This window comes from Neurospora hispaniola (genome assembly GCF_033458365.1).
Source record: "Neurospora hispaniola strain FGSC 10403 chromosome Unknown B0T23scaffold_2, whole genome shotgun sequence".
In the NCBI taxonomy this organism is placed as follows: Eukaryota; Fungi; Ascomycota; class Sordariomycetes; order Sordariales; family Sordariaceae; genus Neurospora; species Neurospora hispaniola.
Window position 1 is genome coordinate 3,503,823 of NW_026944407.1, and position 22,008 is coordinate 3,525,830.

The window sequence follows — 22,008 nt, forward strand, 5'->3', positions numbered from 1 at the left end:
CTTTGCCCGCTCGGCCAACTTTTGGGGAAAAAAAACAAAAAGAAGGGCCTATCGATAACACAAAGGTAACACAGTGCAGTGTCTGAGCACTACCGCACGTAATGACATCCCTGTGCCATCCCTGCTGAACCATTTCGGCGCACCTTGCCGCCGTCCGGCCGGTACATGTCTCTCTGTGTGTGTGCCTGTCCGAGAAAGACGGAACAGACCCACGCGGCGCGCAAGGTTCCATAGTTTCCATCTCTTTCATTCACTGCAGTGCGACTGGACTGTCGCCCGGCGGCCCGCAATGGACGGGAACGGCACGGATGCAGTGGTCTGTGCGTCCCTGCCGCGCACGGCATTCGGCAGGTAGCTTCCACTGGCACTTCCGTAATGGACGCCCCAGTCTGTCGCCTTGACCTTCGAAACTGTATCGCATGCCCCTGGCTTCTTACGGCACAACCAACAACGATACTAGTACTTTACATTTTCAGTATTTGGAGGTCATTATACGGACCATGGACTCTCCCCTCAACCTACGGCCACGGCCGCCAAACAGCAGAGGGCCCCAAACAATCGCCGACTTCATCCGACGCGTCAACGCAGAGCCCGGTGGTTTTCGAGCTCTCAACGAAGAGGACGTGCGCAGGAACGTCATTGCCGAGCGCAATGGGCTTCATCACGAGGATGTCGAAATGGTTACCGACCAGGAGGCCGATGACGACTCCAAGAAACCCGACATCATTGCCGCTCGCCACAACATCATCATGAGCCTCGGCCAGGCGATCCAGATCTCCTCGAATTTCCTCGACTTCATCTCGCTCCTTCTCTCCAAAGAAATCCCCACGCAAGCTGCCGTCTCTATTTCGCCATGGCTACGAAGTCAAGTTCCGATTGGATCCATCGGCGCCACCCAGCTCGACGCGCCGACTCCTCTGACCCAGAGTAGAGTGGCCGACAACAAGCTGATCACCATCGGCAAGCGACTGGTCGCGCTCAACGAGGCAGCCGACACTGCCCTTGCTGCTGCCAACAGGCTTCGCCAAGAGATCAATTTCGAGACAAAGTACTGGCAGGAAGTCTTGACCGTCAGCCAAAAGGGCTGGTCGACCGCCCGCCTGCCCCAAGAGCCACACGACATGGGCGTCAAGTTTGGCTTCTCTAATGCTGCCCCCATGTTCAAGAACAATAGCGTTGCGCCATTGAAAAGGGCCGAGGATGGTTCAGTCCGTCTGGAATACGGCCGAATGGGTTCCAAATCCGAACGTCTCCAGGCCACCCTTCTGCACAACGGGGAGGTTGTCGGAAGATCTTCTCTTCCTCGACCCCTACCCGACGATGCTCCGTTGGACGATCGCGTCAAAGAAGCACGGAATACCATATTTGCGCAAGAGCTATGGCACGAAATCAACCGGGAAGGTCGCACACTGCACGGTCACCATGTCCGTTTAGAGCAGTCAGCTGTAACTTGCGCCCTTGATCCCAATCGGACCATTTCCTTCGAGCTGGTAGGCTTGGATGACCAAGATCACTCCAGGGCACCTCTACCCGGCGATCTCGACGCCGAAACGGCTTCAATCACTCTCCATCTCCTTCTGAGCAACGCTCACAGGCAGAACCAGCTCAAGCGCTCTGAGCGGACTGCAGCCAATGCCATGAGGGGCCCACCACCCCCCTACAACCTTCTTCTCCCCATCATCACCTACTACAGACACGAGAAAACATTGGAGGACTGCACCACCTTCCTGGCCGCGTTCTGTGGCGCTCTCCGCTCCGCGGGAATCCAATCCTCCTTCAGCATGACCGAAAGCATCAACAAGGGCTCCCCCACCGCTCCGCCCTCCGAGGCACTCATGAAGACCCTCCTCCACCCTTCAGAAGTCCAATTCGACCTGACCATCACGCCCGCCTCGCGCGTGCGCATCCTCGCCAAGCCTACCCCTGTCTTCGGTACCCGGTTCTCCATCTACCTCCTCCACCCGCAGTCTAACCACCTCACCAGCTCGTTCCCGCCTAACCAGACCGACTCGGTCTACGAGAATATCAAGGAGCTGGTTCGCTACCTTAGCAACGCGGTGCCCCGCGCTCTGACCATGTACTATTACCCGCTTGTCCAGGAGATGCGGAACAGCGGGAACAAGGGCAACAACGGCGATACCCCAATTCCTCCTGCTCGTAATACTACAACCTGGATCATCCACCCAGATGACCTGGGTCTAGTAGACGACGACACCGAGACGTTTGGCGTCCGGTTTGCTTTTACCTCGAACTACACTCGCGGTGATGAGGTTGGCGATGCAGCAAAAGAGCCAGAGCTACGCGTCACCGGAGACTATATGGAAGACGGCAAGCGTGTTCAGCATGAGTGGAAGTGGACTGCCTCGGGCCCCGCTGACACGCAGGGCGGCGGTAGTCTAGATGAAATCGTCAAGCACCTCTTGGCAAATGGACCGTCGTCATCGGTGCTGTCTGCTTAAGAAGCTCAAGATGAGACATAACTCTTTCTGGGACTTGGGGACATGGACTTGGATACATAGGTGATACAGCGGTTGATTAGCAAAACTGGTTGGGTGAGGGGGATCGCCCGTTGGCTTTGACGATTGAATGTCAAGCACCAAAGGCGGGAGCGGAAGTGGATACGGATGTTGGACGTAAACGAGGCGTATCGTTTCTCGAAACTGTCACTGGATGAGACTCAGGATTGAAGTACAAGAGGGCTAGGTCTCCAAAGACAATGTACCTTTGTCCAGCTGGATCGGTCAACGACTTATCGTTACAAAAACATACCCACAAACATACTCTACCCCTGGTATATCTTCACAAAGAGTCATTCGGCTGGTGGTTGAGACCCGGATGCACGTATAGGAAACTCAATTCTATCTTACGGTATAGACGCATTCCACATTGGTACTAGTCGGCCTGCTTGGCAAGGTTCTGTTACCTCTTATAGCGGGAAAAGAGAAAAGTTAACATTATATGGGTTCGAACCATTTGGTGTGTTCAACGCTGAACTTTGAGTTCCAGCAGCGTGCTCATGAAACAGCGAATACCGCGCAGTCATTTCAACCAGGAGTTCTAGTGTACAGCAAACTGACACTCCCAGGGCGGTATAGCTGGTTTGAGAAAATGGTTCGCCACCCCCTTTTCCCTTTGTTTGCTTGATCTGCTCATGGTACACTTTGTCCAACTGTAGTACAAACGACGACAAGGTCACAAATCATCACTTACGTCCGAGGTTCTGGGTGACTGCTCGTACAAACCTGAGCTGCCTGAAACAAACACTGCGTATAAAATGGAATATTGGAATACTAAGTATAGTGGAAATCGTTAACAGTAAACAAAGTCATGGGGCACAGATTGGTCACAAAACGACGTAAAGAGTCGTCTACGGTACCTTTTGGGTATATGCTTTCTTGGTCTAAGAATATCATCACTACACCGCCCCTCTCCAGCTCCTCCAGCCATGAAACGTACATATAACCAGCATCCTGAATGCGGGGCTCATTGACATTCATCGCATACATGAATTGTTCATCATCTTCATAATGTTTTCTGTTTCATCATAAGTCATAATATCAACCATCCAAAATAACAACCAAACACAACATACATCTTGACATGACGTGAGGGGTAACATGATTAACCAAAATGAACCTTCCAAAACAACCCAAAGGAGGAAAAAAAAATATTGTATAGGCAGAAGATGACAATAGAATGAAAAGCAGAACCCTTTCACCCAACGCGCTTGGTATTACCTTCCCGTACATAGCGTGCCAAGTCTATAGTCGTGTGAGCGTTTAGCGGTACCTGCTCCCGGCCCTGCTGTCATAGATGACCTCGTGCTCGACGATACGCTCGCGCTCGTCGTCCCAGCGATCATCGCGCGAGCGATGACGGCTGTGGCTGTGAGGGTTGTGATAATGATCACGGAATTCGTAATCATCGCGATTGTACTCGCGCTCCCACTGGATCTCGCGAATGCGGTCCTTGCGAGCCTGGCGAATCTTGTCGGAAAGCTGAACACAGCGAAGAACATCCTCCTGTTTACCAACATTAGTGACTAGCCCAGAAAGTATGAGTTCGACAGGGAAGGCAACTTACATAGCGCAGGTACTGCATGATGTAGAAGAAGTACTCGGTTTCCTCGTAGTCATAACCAAGCTCCTCAATGGCCTCACGAGTGACGAGATCCTTGGTGATCTCGGTCCACATCTCGCTACGACGGGGGTTCTGCGAGCCGTGGATGCTGATGCGCTTCTCCCGCTCATCACCGCCCCGCTCGTTGTAGATCTGAATGCTGAGTCTGCTATCGCGGGCGTCACGGTCACGCTCACGCTCGCGCTCACGGTCATGGTCACGGTCAGAAGCAGAGGACGCAGAAACTACACTCCTCTCATCACGCTCAGGGATGAACTGGGAGCGCCTAACTCCACTGTACTTCTGCCATGTGACCTCGGCAGAGGCACCACCGGCACCATCCAATCGTACGCGCTCGGTTCCGGGAGGAACATCGATGATGGTCCAGTCCTTGGTGATACCGTTGTACGCCTCACCCATCTGGCCCCTCGAGTCAATCTTGGACGTGATGTATCTAGCTTCATCGTCAAAGTCAATGTGGGGAGGAGCCTCGGAATGGGCACGACGGCCGCTGCGGGAGACGCTGCGGCGACGCTCAACGTCGACATGGAGGCGACCGGTATCGGCATGGATCAGTAGATCGTCATCATAAGCGTTCCTTGGCGAGCGGCGCTCCTGAGAGCGGCCACGGCTCCGAGAGGCGTGCCTGTGGATGTCAATTTCGGTGTCCTTGCGAGAGGTGTAGATGTCAATTTCGGTCTCGGAAAGCTGCGGCTGCTTGCGGCGAACTGGGGAGGCAGGCCGAGATGGTGGGCGGACGGAGATCATGCCTTGAATGTGTTAGCATCCAGCAAACGCAAATTTTGGCGTATGGGTTGGACAAGTGACATACCATGGTCGATATCGCGGTAGTGAGTGATGACTTCTCTTTCAATGACAGGTCCCTTGATGACCTGAGGCTGCTGAGGCTGAGGTGGCGGGCTGGGTTCACGCTCCTTCTCCCTCTCCCTCTCAACAATGCGAATGTGCTCACGGATGTTCCGGTCAGGCGAAGGGGAGCGGGGTCGCTGGCGTTCCCGCTGAGTTTCCCGAATCTCAAGCCTGTCCATGCGGGGAGGAGACGGGCTCCTCTGACGTTCGATAATGCGGGTGCTTGCGCGAATCCTGTCAGCAGGAGGGCGGCTAGACTCGCGGACACGGTCGATGGAATGGATATGAATGTCCGACTCCTCTGTGCGTCTCCGGGGTTCAGGGCTGACGCTCCTAGCTCTGTGGACGATGCGCTCGTGCATGTGCACAGGGCTGGGTGACCTTCGCCTGGGACGCTCAACAGTCTCAACCTCCCTCTGCCTCAGCACCAGCTGACCTGCATCGGAGCGCCTGTCCTCACGCAGGAAGGCGGGAGTACGGTCATGGACGTGAATATCGATGTCCTCATCCGCGTAGCGGACAGGAGGGCCACGGCTAGGAGCACGGCTGGGACCGCGGCTAGGAGCGCGGCGGGGGGACTCCCTGTAGTAGTCGTCGAACTCGACCCGGCTTCTGCTGGCCATAGTCGCTAGTGATGTATGATATGTGTTGTTGTTGTTGTTGTTGTTGTTGTGGTGGTGGTGGTTGTTCTGTGATTGTTGTTGTTGTTGGGTGGTGGTATGAACAGCTAGCTAGTCAAGGACCGAGAGAGGATGGATGGATGGATGACCAAGTGAAGTTTGGGTTCTCAGGGCAGCGGGGTGATGACTGGGTTATGAAAATTTCTCAAGCCAGCCTTCTTCCAGGCTGCGGGATGTGGCAGAGCCTGACGTTTAAGTAAGAGGGGAAGCCGGGAGAAGGAACTCGTGGACAGAGAGGGTGGGAGTAGGAAGGGCGGGGTTGGTTTGAGACTAGGAAGTGGACAGACAGGGTGGGCGAGTGGAAGAGAGTGGGCGTGTGACCGTGATCTTGGCAAGCTACCAAGTTCCTTCCTCAGCTCTTAACCGGGGGCCTGCTGATGATGTGATGGATGACTGTCGGCCCTGGAATTCGTGTGGTTGGGCTGCGGTTAGGACCGATCTGGGCACCTATGTTCTTTGCCAGGAACCTACGAGAAGACTCTGATGACCAGCTGAGAGGACTACAGATATGAACTTGGAGTCTGAAGGACAAAAACTCTGGAGACGACGAGATACGGAGGAGGAGAAACAGACAAACGCATTTCGGGAAGGAGGCAGTGACGGGGAGGGGCATGGAGAAGAAGGCTCCCGAAACCCACTCACTTCTGGAACCTAACTGCGCAGCAACGGGCACCGGGGAGGAGTGACTGTAGGTAACTGCCCTGACTGGCACACACTCCAACTCGTTTCCTCCTCCAGTGGAACAGACACCGGGGCGTAGCATGATATGTGATACTAGGTGCATTACCGAAGCAAAGTTGAGCTGGGTCTGATGAAGATTCAAGGTCCGGCCCGCTTCGTGACCAGTTTCTGGCCATGTCGAAGTGCTTTTTCTCTCCGTGAATGCCCTGATTGAGCTTGTTGAGGTTGGGAGGAACCGCCCATGACATTCGCTTCTGTCAGTGACATTGGACGTCCAGCCAATTGCCTGGGAATGTAATTGGGCTCGAAACCAACGTCATCATCCCACCGTCCCAATACCTTCCATTTCTTGGAGCCTGCTCATACAAGCTGCATCCTTGCGCACTACATAGTGTCGTCCGGTCAGCGCTTGCTGTGAGGCGCCCTCCCAAGTGGAAGTTCCATCCAAACTTACCAAACCCCTGGCCCGACTTGGTGTAACGGGGCGTCATTACGGTACGTACCGGGCTGTGTGAGACCTGGAGGGTCTGGAGGGGCTGGTCCCCTAGAAACAGCAGCAGGGACAATATCAAGTTTCATTGCGACACGATTTCAACTCAACCACGCATGTGAATGAAAAAACCGATACGGTGTGTGTCGTATGTTTATCTAGGCTTGTTGTTAGTAAAGTGAAGACCAATTGAACTACGCAGTGTGAGACTGGAGTCCGTCGATTGAGTTGACGGGTTTGAGGTACCTTACATTGTGCTTGATTACACTCGGGTTACGTTACTCAGGACCTCACGATGGCCGATGGGTTTGCGCAGTTTGGTTCCTCCCGTCAACCTCAAAGTCTAGAATCTTCCCATCAGCAAAGCCACCCGGCAGTCACCATCATTTCCCGAACACTCAGCTTTGGAAACAGGAAGCGTGCAAGGCTAATGACCCGGAGCTGGCGATGCCGTCGCCTTACAGTGGCTTTGGCTGTGTCAAGCTCGAGAAGTAGAAAGTTGACAACTGATTGTTTCCACTGCCAGCGGGTAGACTTGAACTATAACATGGAACCAGCCACTGACTAGCTGCTGCTTAGTGCATAACCTCAACTGCATGAGGTGCCCAGCCGCAACGCCCAACAGCACGAGTTCCGTCTTTACGTCGTCCTGCAGGAGGGCTGTGCTGCGCCGCGACAGGCTTTGAAAAGGTTTGGACCCACGGCGTTACGGGCGGGCGGGCAGGCAGGCCGCGGCCGTCGACAACCGACTCTACGGCGTACGGAGAGGTAGTGATAGCTTCTCTATCGGGGTTACTGATGAGGCTGCTTCTGTTTTTGTGTTGGAAACCCTTGAGGCAGCGAACATAAGGTCACACGGTGATAGCATTCCCGTCAGAACCAGGGACAATGAGGATGGACAGCACGCCAACCAGAAGCCGAACAACTTTGAACGTCTCGAGTCTGTTTTCCGAATGACCTAGAATCCGTCAACGGGGCAGAGCGCGGGATTTCAGACATCCAGTCAGCAAAGCTGTGTAGTCGCGCTGGGCTTCAAGCCATCAATGTCTATCCTACTGGCCGGGCTGAAGCTCATGAGACAAGCGGATTTTCAATTTCTGTCTCGGCCCCTCCGCTTGTTCCTACGGCGGCATGCTCCCCTCCGCTTCCCCTCCCTTGTCGTTCCCGAGGTGTGTGTTTTAGCCTGCCCCACCATCTCCATTGCTTTCCACTCACAATCGTAAGAATGAAACAGGTCAAAATCTTTGCTTGTGATCTTCGTCATCGCATCCGCTCACTACCTCGTAATTCGTCGACATGTTTACACGGGCCTTCCCTTGACTCCCCAGTCACACGAACCATGATCTACCAGTCATCCGATACTTCTCCATTTCATCGGGATTTTTCCACAACATCGGACCAAAATCTCGGTGGAAATGTTTGGATGAACTCGTCGCATCTCCTTGCGCATTGATCCCGTGTTCACAACCGAATCTTCGGGATGTGGAAGCGAAACCAACAAAAAGAAAAGAAGAGGAAATTTTTTCGTGCCATCGGCGGCCCCGTTGTTGTGTTGAGCACATCCGAAATGGGGTCCAGACGGAATCGAGAAGTGGGAAATCTATGGTCGTGCAGTGTAAACAGCCGGCGGCAGCGTCGCCAGCACTCAGCGGTGCCAGCGGGGTTTGAGGGTGACTCTGTGACGCAATCATGCAGCTTGAAGCTTCGAACCATAACATACTCTGGCCAGTGAGACATCGAGAAACCACAGGAAAATCCCCCGACCTGCTTTTCGGGACAAGAACTTTGGCCTCATCTATTCCATCGATCGAGTGGTGTTCGGTTAAGGAAGCCATATGTGCATTTACACATGTTGTCCAAGTGGGTATACGGTACTGTGTTATAGGGCTGGCCAGAACCAGAGCCAGAATTCTGCAGTCATCCGAAGGAAAGCCGAATGTTCGAAGTATCATATCTACACCTGCTGGTATCACCATCTCGGTCGTTCTTCCTTACAAGAGAATCAACGTCTGTCTTGCTTGATCGCCAGCATGGTGCGAGGATGACTCCTGGGGAATACGGAGCCAGTTACACTACACTTTCCCATGGAATATCTCCCAGTCATAAACACAACATCATATGAAAAAGGTGGTGCGTAGGAACCACAAACCCGCCGGTCGAGCCCAAGTTTCTACCAGCTACTACACAAACACAGAAAATGAGCCTTCAATGACTGCTTCCCAGAGCCTCATACAATATGATTTTAGGCAATCAACGCTGTAGCACACGACAGAATCTCCAATGCATGCCCGCCTTTCAGAGCCTCCTCGTACTCACTATCGATAAGGATGGCCGATTGCACCCCTGGTCCATCAGGGTCTCGATGGTTTCAAACTTCCAAGCACCACCTTCCGACCAGCCGCCTGCTTTCCTGGAGCCGCTGGATCATCGCTTTGGCTGGATTGGGCATCAATGAAAAATTACCCGTACGTGTACAGTACGGTAAGGTTTCCATGATGTCGTACCAGTTGATGTTCAGGGGTGCGAGACTCTTCATAAACAGGCCGGTAGCAAAGATGATCAGGAACTCGATTCAAACTCGAACCGATCTACGATTTCTATTATGAAGCCTGCCGGCATATTAATGACAGACATGATGAGCATAACCGACACATGCCATACCTCGTGTCTTGGCCGCTCGTCTTGCCATTTTTAGACGCAACACCCCTTTGAGGTGGCAAAAACGTTAACCGATAGGCATGTCCTGCAAGTACCATAGTATGTAGTGTAGTGTGAATGGTTACCATTCGTGTCATTGACCCAATCGTGTATCTCAGTATTGTTCGGCGCTCGTTGTTCTCATACCCTTGCGCGCGGATGGAATTCATTGTACATAATCCGACATGTATTACTCTTGGTAACAACCCAATTCGGATATCTTGACCGACCAGGACTTTCGAGATATCAGGTTTTGCATAAGAACGGGTCGTTTCCGATCTGACCAGAGAGGCAAATAACCAACCTCCTCGACTTGCTTCGCTTCTTCTTCTTCTTCTCCTTCCACGCACATTGTAGAAAGCTCGTTGGGCGCCAGTCAAATACGGTGGAACTATTATAGAAGGTGATAGCCGACTATATCCATGTTCTACACGTTTCGCTACGTATACATACATAATACCTAATTCTTCACATGCGCACCTGCGCAGTGACGGAATGAATGAATCCTCGATGCTGATCCAAAACAGGAACAACTGCGTATATCTCTCAAGCATCTTTCTCTTCTTGGGCTGTACAATGTATCTATTAATCACATCTGCTCCAGAGAGCTAATCTGCCATGGGTAGCATCTCGAGTGAAACATGATCCATGTGGGCACTTTGTATCCGAAAGATCAAGAGACTTCGCCCTTCGGATCATGGACATATGTACGGACCTAGTCGTGTATAAATGGAAACACTACTTATCTAGCTAACCAATCCCTGATAATTCCACACGTGCCGGATCACCATCACAAGACAGAAAGACATAGGCACCATCACAAGACAACCACTACGTTCAATTTTCCAACCGGTCAACAACAGACAGAACACCATAAAAAAAGAAAGACGAAATGAATCGCGCAACTGCGCACATCAAGCCCGTTCGTTATGTCTTTCCTGTCTCTCGAGTTAGACCACGCAAGAACCTTCAAATACTTCACAGTCCCGAAAGTCTACCTACCAAGCGCAAACAAAAGAAAGACTACCACACCACATTGTACCAACCAGCCCACACCATCATTATCAACACCAACCACCAGCTGCTGTTTCAGGTGTTGGTCAAGTCAAGTCGAGTGCTTCGCCGCGGTCATGCAACTATAGTCTTTTGAGTCCTATTTAGCTCATGTTTTGATGTGTCGCTGACATAAGGAACCGGATATGGTAACAAAGAGATGTAAAGAGAAAATGGTCCATGTAAAAATTCAATTCGGAATTTGAAGTAACTCTCATCTTTTTATCAATCTGATGGACCACATGGCTGATTACATACCAAGATGGGAGCTTTACAGTAGAGATTACCTACATTTAATTGGTCCTTTCAATACACTCGCTGAATTTTGACACAGTAATCTAGATCCAGCCAGCCCTTTGACTGAAAGAGAGAACGTCTCGAGATGTCTGACCGAAATAACAAAACCCATGCCAACATTTACTGGCATCTTGCGCCGCCGCACTCTCTGAACCACATGGCATCGCATGAAACAAGCACTGCATAGGCAGGTCTGCTCGCTGCTGCTGCTGCTCAACACCGAAAAAGATAACATCAACAGCTTCAACCCTCTCACGCCTTTTTGCCACGCTTCTTAACAGCCGGCTTTTCGGCAGCTGCCTTGCGGCCCCCTCTCTTCGCCTTTGGACCAGGCTTCTCTTCCTTCTCTTCTTCCTCCACCTCCGCCGCATCAGACTCCCCGTTGACATCGTTGTCATCATCGTTGTCCTCCTCGCTTTGCTGAGCATACTCGTGTTCAGACTCGGGTTCAGGTGAAGGAGCCTTCTTCGCCTTCTTGCCCTTGCCCTTGGCGGCAGCGGCAGCCTTGCCCTTCTTCTTCGGGACTTCCTTCTCTTTCTCCTCCTCCTCTTCTTCGTCTTCATCCTCTTTGTCGCTGCTCTCCTCCTTGATGGCAGCCTTGCGAGCTGCGCGCGGCGGTCTAGCCCTGGTGGCCTTCTTCTTGGCAGGAGGTTCGGGCTTCGCCCGCTTCTCTTCATTGGCAGGGATCTCATCAACAGCCGTGACGTCTTCAACGTCGCTCTCCTCCTTCTTCACTGCCGGGGCGGCGGCCTTCTTTGTTCTAGGCTTGGCCTTGGTAGCAAGCTTCTCCTCTTTGACATCCTCGGCATCGCTTTCCTCCTTCTTGACGGCGGCAGCAGCCTTCTTACCCCTGCCCTTGACCTTGGTAATATGCTTCTCCTCTTCGGCCTCCTGCTCCTCGACATCACTTTCCTCCTTCTTGACGGTAGCAGTCTTGCCTCCGGCCTTCTTGGCCTTCTTAGCAGGGGGCTTCTCCTCATCGTCCTCATCGGCATCGGCCTTCTTGCGGCCACGCTTAGCGGCGGGCTTTTTGGCAGCAGGCTTGGTGTCCTGTGGGGAGCAAGCATTACGTGTCAGCGGGAAGAAAAAGATCAGAGCATTGATGAATAAGCATACCTCCTCCTCGTCGTCCTCGGATGCCTTAGCCTTCTTCTTTTTGGAGTGGATGCCTCTCTGACCGAGTATGTTCATTTCGGGGTCCTTGATAAAGAAAGGTAATGTCAGCAAAGGGGCATTCTACCTCAGCTGGAACTAAGGAACGGTCGCTGAATATACTCACGCCTTTGAAGTCCTCGGGGTCGATGTGTCCCTGAGTGATGACCCGCTGAACCTTCTCCCTCAGCACGGGGAACTCTCTTGACGCGCATATTGTCAGTTGATCGGCAGCTAACGAAAGCAGAACGAAATTTCAACAGAAAGCAGAACTCACTCAAGCTCCTCCCACCCGTCAAGCATATCCCACTGATAGTCGCCAGTGCCGTCCTTATCGAGCATGTTGCGCATATTCAGGATCTGCTCTCCCGAGACACAGCCCCTAAAGATTCAAACAGCACATATTAGTCCATCTCAAAGTCCAGGGAAAGGTGATCAAAGGCCAAGCCGACCGGTCACCGAGGTTTAGGTCCAGTTCTCTTCTTACCAATGACGCCACTGCCAGCCGCCATGCTCGTTGATCTCAACCCATGTTCCGAGACGGAGCTCGCCCTTGGTGATCTTGACTGCTTCCTTCTTGCAGACCGAGTCCTTGCAACCGGCACGGTTGTTTTTGGAAACCTCTGGGAGAGTGGGTTAGCGGTTGTGAATGACCAAGTAAGATGGTTATGCATTGAGGCTGCGCGTTTGAGAAGACAAGAGACAACTACGGGCAGGTTCGATGATGGAAAGAGGTGGTGTTTCCTGTCTCTTGTCGGGTTGGCCGTGTATGTGCTTGACAATTCGATGGGGTGGACGGTGTTGATGTCATATTGTCAAGGATTTTGACATTCAAAACCGGAGGAGCATCACAGAAGAAGTTTGAAGGTCAAAAAAGCCACTCTCCAAGGTTTCAAGCTCTAAAAGGGCGAGATAATGTGACATCATGTCAGGCAGTGAGAACTCACCAATACGGTAAGGCATGTTAAAGGCCTATGTTGTCGTCTGTTCGGCAAGTTGGATGAGAGGGCAAGATGACAGGTGGGCGCACAGACAAGGTGAAATGGCCTGGTTTTCGGCGAGCCGAAGAAAGAGACCTAACGTAAAGGTTTTGATTGACAAAGAGTTCAAACCCAATGGAGGTGTAGCCGATGTGAAGTGTAAACTTGAAATCCTGGATGCGTTTGCGACGGATCAAAAACGCGTTTGTGTTGGAATGGACGCGAGAAAGACTTGTCGAGACAGACGGCCAGAGAATGATGGGTGGATGTTCGGGCGCGGAGAGGTGAATGGGGTTTACCGCGTACAGGGCGGTAGCTGTCTGCTGTTCAGATTGCCTCTCGGCTACTTGGTGGATAACTTGGTTGCTAGAGAAGATACCTGGAAATGCCAACAAATTCACCGTCGCCAACAACAAACTGAATGATGCTCGTCGAAACCCGTACAAAATGGGTTGCGGGGAGAACTTGCCCACGGTAAAGAATTGTTGTCGTCAATCATTTTAGACAATCAGTTCTGGTATTAGGGCACAAGGCGTGGGCAATCAGAAACACAAGGAAGGAGCAGGGTGAGTTGGCACCCCTTTGCACTTGCCATCTGTTCTATTTGCCCTTCCAGCGCTGTAGCACTGTAGCACCCCACTGTAGCGCTAGGTATCAGCCAAAGAGCTTCTGATGTCAACAACAACAACTTCCGTCCTCCCCTTTCCCACACTTCCATTCGCAAACATTCCAACTACCCCGTCGGGCTGTTTTCTCTATACGCTGATCACACTACAAGAACGGGCACCATCCAATATACATAGCAGCCAAGTTTTTCGGATCCGTAGCCTGCTTAATGAGCTCTTCCACCTGACCCTCCACGCCCAACGGGATCTTCTCATGCGGCAACAACCCCCTGACTTTTCGCTTGATACTCTCCACCACGCTTGTCGGATTCAGCTTGACCACATCATGAGTCCGCTTCTTGGTCCTCTGTAGATCCAGCGTCGGGTCATGGATGAACGCCTCCAAAATCGTCATCAGCGTTTCCTCCTGTTGCCTCAGCACCTTGAGCGTCAGCTCGCTGCAGTTTCGGAAAGGGCCCTCGTAACGGTAGATGCCCATGGCCGCAATCATATTGTGCGTTAGTCGGAAGGGCACCTTTTCCGGCTGGGCAAAAGTCAAGCCCTTGTCGAACAAGCAGTTGAAGTCGACGTGGAAGACGCCGCCGTTTCCTTCCTCCAGCAGCACGTTCTCGCCGTGCCGGTCGCCGAGGCCGAGGATAGTGCCGACCATGGACATGACGGCGCAGGAGCGCGTGTACCGCAGTCGGGCGGCGAACCAGGCTGATGGGTCGGGGAACTGCGAGATGAACCATTCTGGTAGCACGTCGGGGAACATGCCGAGCACGGACCTGGACCAGAGATGGAGATTGTCGTCGGACGTGCACGCCTGCTTCATCAGTTCTGCGATTTGCCCGTAGTTGGGTGTGATGTTTCGCGTCTTGTAGATGCCCAGAAGGATATCGCGGAGGGTTTTCAGACCATCAACCCATTCGATGATGCCGCACTCCTCATTCAATGGCGTGACGGCGTATGTCCTGATGTACAGCTGCCGTTTGCTAGATTCGGTATCGCGCTTTAACGACCGGTTGATCAATCCGTTGAACTCCATGAGACGTTGGTCGGTGCGGAGATCGTCCTTCGGTTTGATCAAGAGACCGTAAAGCTGTCCATTGGATCCTCGTGCCGTCAGTTTGCGCGGCTTCGCCAGAGATCCCAGCACCAGTACATCATCAAGGAATCTATCGATGGTAATGACGTCCCCAGAAAACGCCTTGTGCTTCCTGGTGTTGTCCGTCAACGTCGGCAATGTCGCGGTGAGGCACGTTTCTATCGGCACCACCAGCGGACACGGCGTGCATTTGTGGTTGAAGTTCAAGTCCCTCGTAATACTTGCTTTTACTGTCCTGTTGCTCTGGAAGTCACCTTTGTTGCATGCCAGAAGGAGCTGCTCGGCAAGCTTCTCGCCCATTTTGAGCAACTGCTTCAGGTCGTAGCCTGTCTCATCGACTCTTTTCGCGATGGCTCTGAGGTCGTCCAAAACCTTTTGCCCTCTGTGTCGTCGAGCACCGTTCGTGCGCCCGGTCATGAAGGAGAAGAGACTCCAGATAGCCTGTCGGGGGTGTGCTTCCACCACCTTGATAATCATTTGCTCCAGGACCCTGAATACATCTTGGTTCGGATGAGCTATTCTAGCCACAATTTGCGGCAAAGCCGTGTAAAAGATGTAAGCTGGCATTTTGGGTAGATGCCTGTTGAAATGCTTATAAAGCTCATGGAGAATGGTCCTCCGACGTGATTGTAGCTCTGCGGACAAGGTCACCATGCCCAGTGACGGAGCGTCGACTTGAGTCCCGAGTTCGAGCCATAGGTCGAGAATTCGTGGCAAGGTCTGGTGAACATACTTGGTCCCAAAGTTGAGTGAGCGCAGATAATTTTCTATAACCAACTTGGCGGTCTCTCCGGTCAAATAGGCGTCACTTTGATCATCTGGGCTGAGCGCCTTTTCGGACTCCAAAACCTTCTTGTAGTGACGCCCAAGGTAGTAGTGCCCCTTCTCCCATTGCGGGTGGGTTTTGGCCGCCTCTTGAAATTTGGAGCGTAGAGCGCCGGCGTGGGTTTGACCGGTTGAATCGAGCCACTTAGCAAGAAGCAAGTGGGCTCTGGCTTTCAGTAGATTGCGATGAGACTGCTGATTCTTACTAGATGTTGGGGTATCTATCGCCATCATACCATCGTTGAAAAGGTCGTCGTCGATGGCGCGTTGCAATAGCTGAATCGCCTTGCGATGCTGGCCGTCCTTGTAGAACAACTTTGCGTACTCTATGACTGCAGAACAATCACCAAGCTGCTGCGCACGTAGCACTGCGTTGAAAGACTGATGAGTCGAACCAGATTTCCTGGCCAAGCGAGCGGTGGCAAGCCATGATGAAGATATCTCTTCGTCTCCGAATTTCGTCCTAGTGAATTATCAGAAACGAGCTCAATAAGTTCAGGGATCAAACAAGATACATACCTCATCAGTTCCATTGCTGCTCTCCTGACTCCAAGCACGTACTGCTTGTCGCTGACATATGCCCCGAGTACCTCCAAGCGACGTTCTAGAGCCTTCACAAGAGGCGCATGGCCTTCACCCTCGACTGGCTCCGCATTGGCAATCATCTCAAGATCCTCCAGAACGTGACACTTCAGCATCACGTCATGACAGGTTCTGAACGATGATGTCGCTGAAAGTGTCATGGAGCTAGCCACCTTGTCCCGCATTGCCTGCAAAAGTTCTTGAAACCGTTCTCCATCTCCTTCCTTGAGACAGAGCAGTGCATCAGCGATACCGATGTTGAAGATATCGGTTACGTCGCCCTCGGTGTACGATCGTAGATACTTCTCCATTATTTGCCACCTGCCCGTTGCCCACGACGCTTCGAGAACGAAAGGCATCACTTTGCTCAGACTGCTTGGTGTTTTGTCAATTCCTTCAGCAAAACTCAGAAGATTGTCTGGACGCAATGTCAGCTCCGTATGTACCATCAACCTAAAGATAGCAGATGTCACTCACCGTACTGGCCTGATTCCTCGAGGCAGGTTAAGAGGTCGAGCTGAAGATTGACATCGTCCGGCGATTCAGCCAGCTGTATCTCATACCAGGTCTGCGCAGCAGTCCATCGACCCGCTTTGCGATGACTGAGAGCCTGCTCCTTAAACCCGAGATCTTTCATGCACGCGGATATGCCATCTAGCCCATCGGGATCGTCGATCTGCGTGTATATATCATGTACCGATCGCATGAGACGAGTTGCTTCGTCACCTATAGCCTGGTCTCTGCGACTTTCAATGTGAGGCTCTAGGAACAAAAGACCGCGAGCATATTGCCCACAGTCGATCGCTCGTCGAGCAACTAGTTCAGGATCGAGGGAAGAAAGCACCTCTTCAACCAATGGACACCACCTCGCATCTTTTTCTTTGGATGCTGACTGGGACTTTTTGATGTGTAACCAGTTTTTAAAGTAGTCAAGAATGCGGAACACGGCCTACTTTGGTCAGTAACAGTAAAATACAGTCATGAGAACATGTACATACCTCGTAGCAAAGCTTGACTTCCTCTTTCTCGGAATGCGTGGCGGATTCCGGCGGTTGATACTCCAAAATAGTCTTAAGCTCAGACATTACCTTCTTCCTCCATTCTGAACCGTTTGCCTTCTTTTCGTGGGCCTCGGCCCTGGTCGACCCCTCTTCCCCCACGAGCATTTGGCTCTCATTTGGTGTCTGGGACGGGCCCTCGCTCCCGATAACGGCGTGTAGCACCACGTAGGGTAACAGAAACTCGCTCACACAAGGATCATGGACCTTGATAAGTCGACAGAGAGGTGGAAAGAGAATCGCGCTGTTAGGGTTCTGTGGATTGCGAAGAAGATCGAGAACAAACGTTTTCAGCCAAGTCTCGTATGATTTCTGGGGGTGGAAAATAGGGTAACTGGTGTCCAACCCAATCATACCAGACGAAACGATGAATTCGGATGTCAAAAATGGCGTTAAAATCTCTTTGGTTATGTCGTTGAAGCTCCGCCATCTCTTGTATAATGTCTCATGTTGGCCCTGTCCCTGACTTTGGTAAGCGAGCTTGATGCCCGTTTTGGCCAGGAGCTCCTGCATCGCATACGAAAGGAAGCTCAGGAACTTCGTGTCTGTAGTTGAAAGGAAAGCCTTGACGAGGACATTCTCCAACATGAAACACACGAAGTCCGCTGTTTCTCTGAAATCCATGAAATTTTGACTGACGACAAACCGTTTCTGTTCTCGATTGCTCTCCATGCGGTTCGAGTCAAGGCACCCAATGATACCCATGCACTCGGCACAGAGGCGCATGATCCCAGGCTGCCAACCATTGTACTTGGCTGCGCAATCAAGAACGGAGCGTGTAAGTCCTGGAATGAACGATTTGGGTTGTTCAGAAAGAGCGGATGCCTGGATATAGTCTTGATGTTGCCGCAATAACTCAAGGAGTTCGGTCAAAGCTTGTTCAATGACGCCCGGATGGTCGTGTTTCAGTCGTCGGCAAAATGCGCGAAAAAGATCTTGACGAGTTAATCCCGACTGCGACAGAAGACCCAGACGCTTGCGGTGTTCAGCCAGATCAGGGAGATGATTAAAAGTCGTCATCGAGGCCGTTGCCTTGACAAGATCATGACCATTCGTCTTGGAAAGGGCGTCGAGGACTTCTTGAGCCTGTTGCTTGGTACTGTCGTCAAAGCATGTCCAATGATGTGTGATCACCCAGAGCGTGGTGTCAAGCAAATTTGGCACATCCATCTCGTCCATGTTCATGATCATGACCGACCAACATGAAAAGGCATCAGAACGCAGCTCGCCGCATCCTAGTGCAGACAGTAAACATGCCGATATCTGTGAGAAGAGTGCGGTGAGTATAGGTGTTTCCAGGCCGGGGTCACTGATCCAGAGCAGCATACCTGTGAACGAGCAGTTGTCACAGATGATCGACAAACTCTGATCATTTCTTCCATTGCTCTAAGGCATCGTCGTCTATCTGGGATAGGAACATCGATATCTGTTATTCGTTCACTGAGTCGCGATACCAACCCGAGTGTATATTTTTCTAAGAAGCGCTCGATGATATGAGGTGGCTCGGCTCCCTTTTCTGTTATAGGTGAACTCCGAGTTGCCAAGATACTGATACCTTTGCGTATCTGCGTATTGTCAGCCTCTGGTTTCTATATGTCAGTGAACGTAACGTACCAGTGCCTTTTTTCTCTCGTCAGCCCCGCCACTGGCCTTGAAAAGCTCGAATAATACCCCCAATGGTTCGACTCTCAGGATCTCGGCGAGTCGATCGCGTACAGATACCGGTCTTTTCTCATCGGAATTAAGCTCACCGGGGTTTGGTTCCTTGAATTTGGGGGAGATTGCGCAGAGCAATTCCATTGCATGCTCTTCAACGTCCGGGACATCCTGGATCAAGAGAAGAGCAATGATCGAGGGGAAGTTGGCGCTGTCAATGCATGGTTGCGATGTTGACTTCTCACCCCGGGCTTCGGCAATTTTCTCGATGACACCTAGGTTCTTCGCCAATACCAACCATGGAAGAGCGTGTTTTTGTAAAAGACAAAGGAGTTCTTCGATGCTGAGCTGCAAAGTCTCCGCAACCAACCTCGTGGTCTGCGGTGCCGAAACCAAGTCCTTGACCACGAGAACCGCCATGTTCTCCCAGTATGGCGCAAATAGCTGCAAGGGCGTCATTCCGCGATACGTTGCGATGTTGAGAATTTCGTTAACTGCCATAGCAGATACAACCGAATTGTTGTATCCCAGGTACTCAACGAGCTTGATCAAAATTAGGTTTAGGTGGTCGACAGATACAACTCTTCCTGCTTGACCCCAAGCTAGTATGCATGTTTCGTGCAAATGAAGAGCATCCTCATCGGTGATTAACTTGAGAATGTCGAGGACAATATTTTGGTTCCCTCTGGCGATAGGACGGACAAAATCGGGAACATCTGGGTCTAACAGGACGGCAAGTGCGCGACCAGCACCAATACGAAGCTCTCGAATAGAGCTGCGTAGCGACTGCACACACCACTGTCCAAGTATCGACTGCTCCAGATCGCGGAACTCAGTAAGGATGGTATGCCGTAACATGCGTTGTAAACGCACCATCGCGTACACACGAGGGCGTCTAGAGTCACGGAAACCCGGGCTCTTAACAAGCTTCTCCAGGATCTTGTAGGCAGTGGTCTTTGTAAGGGCATCATCACATGCCTGCGTAAAAGCCGAATATCCGAATATGGAGCAATGGGAACATTCTAAAGATGTCGATGAAAGAACCAAAGACCCCAAACGGCCTTCTTCGAGTCCCAGTGTATTATCCGTAGCGCACGGGACAAAGGAAATGAGCTCAATGACTCGGCATTGTCGAAGTATTGTCAGCTTCGGAAAGGCATCACTATTATTGTTAGTATAAAAAGAAGTACGGCCTGCCTTCTACTCGGCCAACTCACATTAGGCTATCTTCTAAAGAGCAGATGTCTTCAGAGATTGGCAGGTTAGCAACACGGCATATTTCTTCGACAATGTCGGCTGATAATGTTTGGTGCTCCACCAGTTTCCTTCGTTTAGGGGCCGGTTCCCCGTCCTCGACAACAGGATCGAGGCCCAACAGTCCGACTTGCTGACGAAGGGTGACGTCAACGAATTTACTGGAACTGAGCTCTTCAGGAACTTGGGAAAAAGAAGTCTCAGCAGACACTACCTGCTGGAGGAGAATGGCTGATCTCTAAATTGGATGTCAGCACCAATCAAACCAAAAGGTGACATTTCTGATGTACCAACCCATAGATCCGAGTTGGGAAGGCTAGCTGTAGCGGAATTGACGGCGGGGATGACGACTCGGGATTCGAACAACTGCATCAAAGACCTGTGACTATCTGCTTCCTTGACAAGATGGAGCAAAGCCAAGGAGAGTGCCTTTCTCGTAGCCAGCCCAAACTCGTCTTCGCCAAGATATTGCTCGGATCTGTCAAATACCTCGCCGCATATCAACGCAAGCGCGGATATCGCCTTTGGGCGCAGTGTGTCGTCTGCGGCTTCTGCTAGGTCAATAGCTGTCTGAACATAGGGCGCTAGACTTATCTTTAATTGTGGCGACCAGTGAACCAAAACAGAGAAAAGCGGCTGAAACTCATCCATCAACCAAGCAATGTTTTCGCGGTACAGCAGTGGGGGTTCAGCAGCCCCCACGGGTAGAATGGTGTACTTTAGAATGTGAAAAAGGCTGATGGCGTGGCGGATAGCATGCTCGGAATCCCGGATCTTGTAGAAGAACTTGGATGGTGTATCTGGGTCATCGAGGTCCAGGGCTCGAAGAAACGTGTCCGGCGGAAGCTGGATGTCGAGGGTAGAGTTCCGTGCATTCATGTCGGCGAGCGGGCTCGATTGGAAATGCTCGAGTATGGCTGGCGATTTACATTAACATTAGCGATTACTACATGACCAGTTGCGGCTTGTCGCTAATGCTTACCGTGCAAGCTTGCTTGAAAATACTGAAGCAAGCCTGGGCCAAGGTCCCAGAGGGAAACACGTTCAGCAACGGTTTGCAGAGTAAAGTGGAAGAAGTCCTCAATGGCAGACGTGATACCAAGCAGCTTAGAACGGCCCAGAAGAGCAAGCAACCTAGGCTGGAACCATAGCCACAAAGGTTCTGGGCCGCGTAACAAGAACTCTTTCCCATCGGTCGTCTGCTTCAGCACATCCGGGGTCTCTTGGACGGCAAGCTTGAGAAGACTAAGGGTGTTCTGAGCCTTAAGCTGCAAGCTGGCGAAATCCGCGAACGGGTCATTGGTTTTGACGACATCAAGAACAGGTCCGGCGCAGACATAGAAGAGGATGTGATTGTACGCAAGTCGTTCTTCGTGTGTCTTTTCCAGATCCGAACCGGCCTTGTCTTTTTCCTGCTCGATAATAGTACACAATCGCTTGATCTCGGTGACCTCGTCAGGTTTCGTGCGTCGAGATTCGTTCGGGAGGCCTTCGACAAGCTCCGCGGCTAGAGTGGACTGAGGCGGTGCTGAGCCGGGCTGGATTTGGGCGTCCTCAGTGAAGCTCTCCTCAAGGGCGCCTCCCTTGACTGTTTTGCCATGGACTCCGGACGCCATCTTCAATCGACATCTTTGGGGGAAATCGATGGCGGCAACAACCTAGGAGTAGGACCGAGGTAGAATCGAATACTCGATGAAGGGGGGGGGGGGGGGTCGGCAGTAAGTGCAGCAGCATGTAACCTGGACGCAGCCTAGTGTAGTAAAGTGAAAACGCGACTCGGACCAACGCGAGGCGGGGCTAAACGGGTGATCACGTGCAAGCAGCATTTCTTTCTGAGAAAGGCAGCAGTTGTTTGTGCCAAGCCTCTCCTGAAAAGGGGGGGGGGGGGGGGGTTCAGGGGC

The 22,008-nt window shown here is 51.9% G+C and overlaps 5 protein-coding genes across 5 annotated transcripts; 2 read left to right on the forward strand and 3 right to left on the reverse strand.

Moving 5' to 3' along the window:
• Positions 1-197: 197 nt before the first annotated feature.
• Positions 198-2,459, forward strand: B0T23DRAFT_418524 (subunit 17 of mediator complex-domain-containing protein; the record flags this gene model as incomplete). The annotated part of the gene is made up of 2 exons (XM_062839683.1): positions 198-316; positions 477-2,459. Exons 1-2 carry the CDS (start codon positions 290-292, stop codon positions 2,457-2,459), a joined length of 2,010 nt encoding a protein of 669 aa, XP_062695850.1. The 5' UTR covers positions 198-289.
• A 1,065-nt stretch (positions 2,460-3,524) lies between these two features.
• Positions 3,525-5,612, reverse strand: B0T23DRAFT_438515 (uncharacterized protein; the record flags this gene model as incomplete). Its single annotated transcript, XM_062840664.1, has 3 exons — positions 3,525-4,022; positions 4,084-4,889; positions 4,952-5,612. 3 exons carry the CDS (start codon positions 5,610-5,612, stop codon positions 3,780-3,782), a joined length of 1,710 nt encoding a protein of 569 aa, XP_062695851.1. The 3' UTR covers positions 3,525-3,779.
• Positions 5,613-7,135: 1,523 nt separating this feature from the next.
• Positions 7,136-7,612, forward strand: B0T23DRAFT_402700 (uncharacterized protein; the record flags this gene model as incomplete). Its single annotated transcript, XM_062838699.1, has 3 exons — positions 7,136-7,155; positions 7,188-7,317; positions 7,442-7,612. The coding sequence occupies 3 exons, from the start codon at positions 7,136-7,138 to the stop codon at positions 7,610-7,612; spliced, it is 321 nt and encodes a 106-aa protein (XP_062695852.1).
• Positions 7,613-10,913: 3,301 nt separating this feature from the next.
• Positions 10,914-13,396, reverse strand: B0T23DRAFT_87866 (uncharacterized protein). The gene is made up of 6 exons (XM_062841932.1): positions 12,987-13,396; positions 12,527-12,662; positions 12,317-12,421; positions 12,167-12,242; positions 12,004-12,087; positions 10,914-11,937 (listed from the first exon to the last, which is right to left on the reverse strand). Exons 1-6 carry the CDS (start codon positions 13,000-13,002, stop codon positions 11,140-11,142), a joined length of 1,215 nt encoding a protein of 404 aa, XP_062695853.1. The 5' UTR covers positions 13,003-13,396; the 3' UTR covers positions 10,914-11,139.
• On the reverse strand, positions 13,397-21,806 carry B0T23DRAFT_87865 (phosphatidyl inositol 3-kinase). Its single transcript, XM_062841931.1, has 9 exons — positions 21,090-21,806; positions 20,402-21,024; positions 20,071-20,345; positions 18,812-20,015; positions 18,526-18,762; positions 17,138-18,460; positions 16,617-17,088; positions 16,077-16,557; positions 13,397-16,020 (listed from the first exon to the last, which is right to left on the reverse strand). Exons 1-9 carry the CDS (start codon positions 21,721-21,723, stop codon positions 13,791-13,793), a joined length of 7,479 nt encoding a protein of 2,492 aa, XP_062695854.1. The 5' UTR covers positions 21,724-21,806; the 3' UTR covers positions 13,397-13,790.
• Positions 21,807-22,008: the final 202 nt, after the last annotated feature.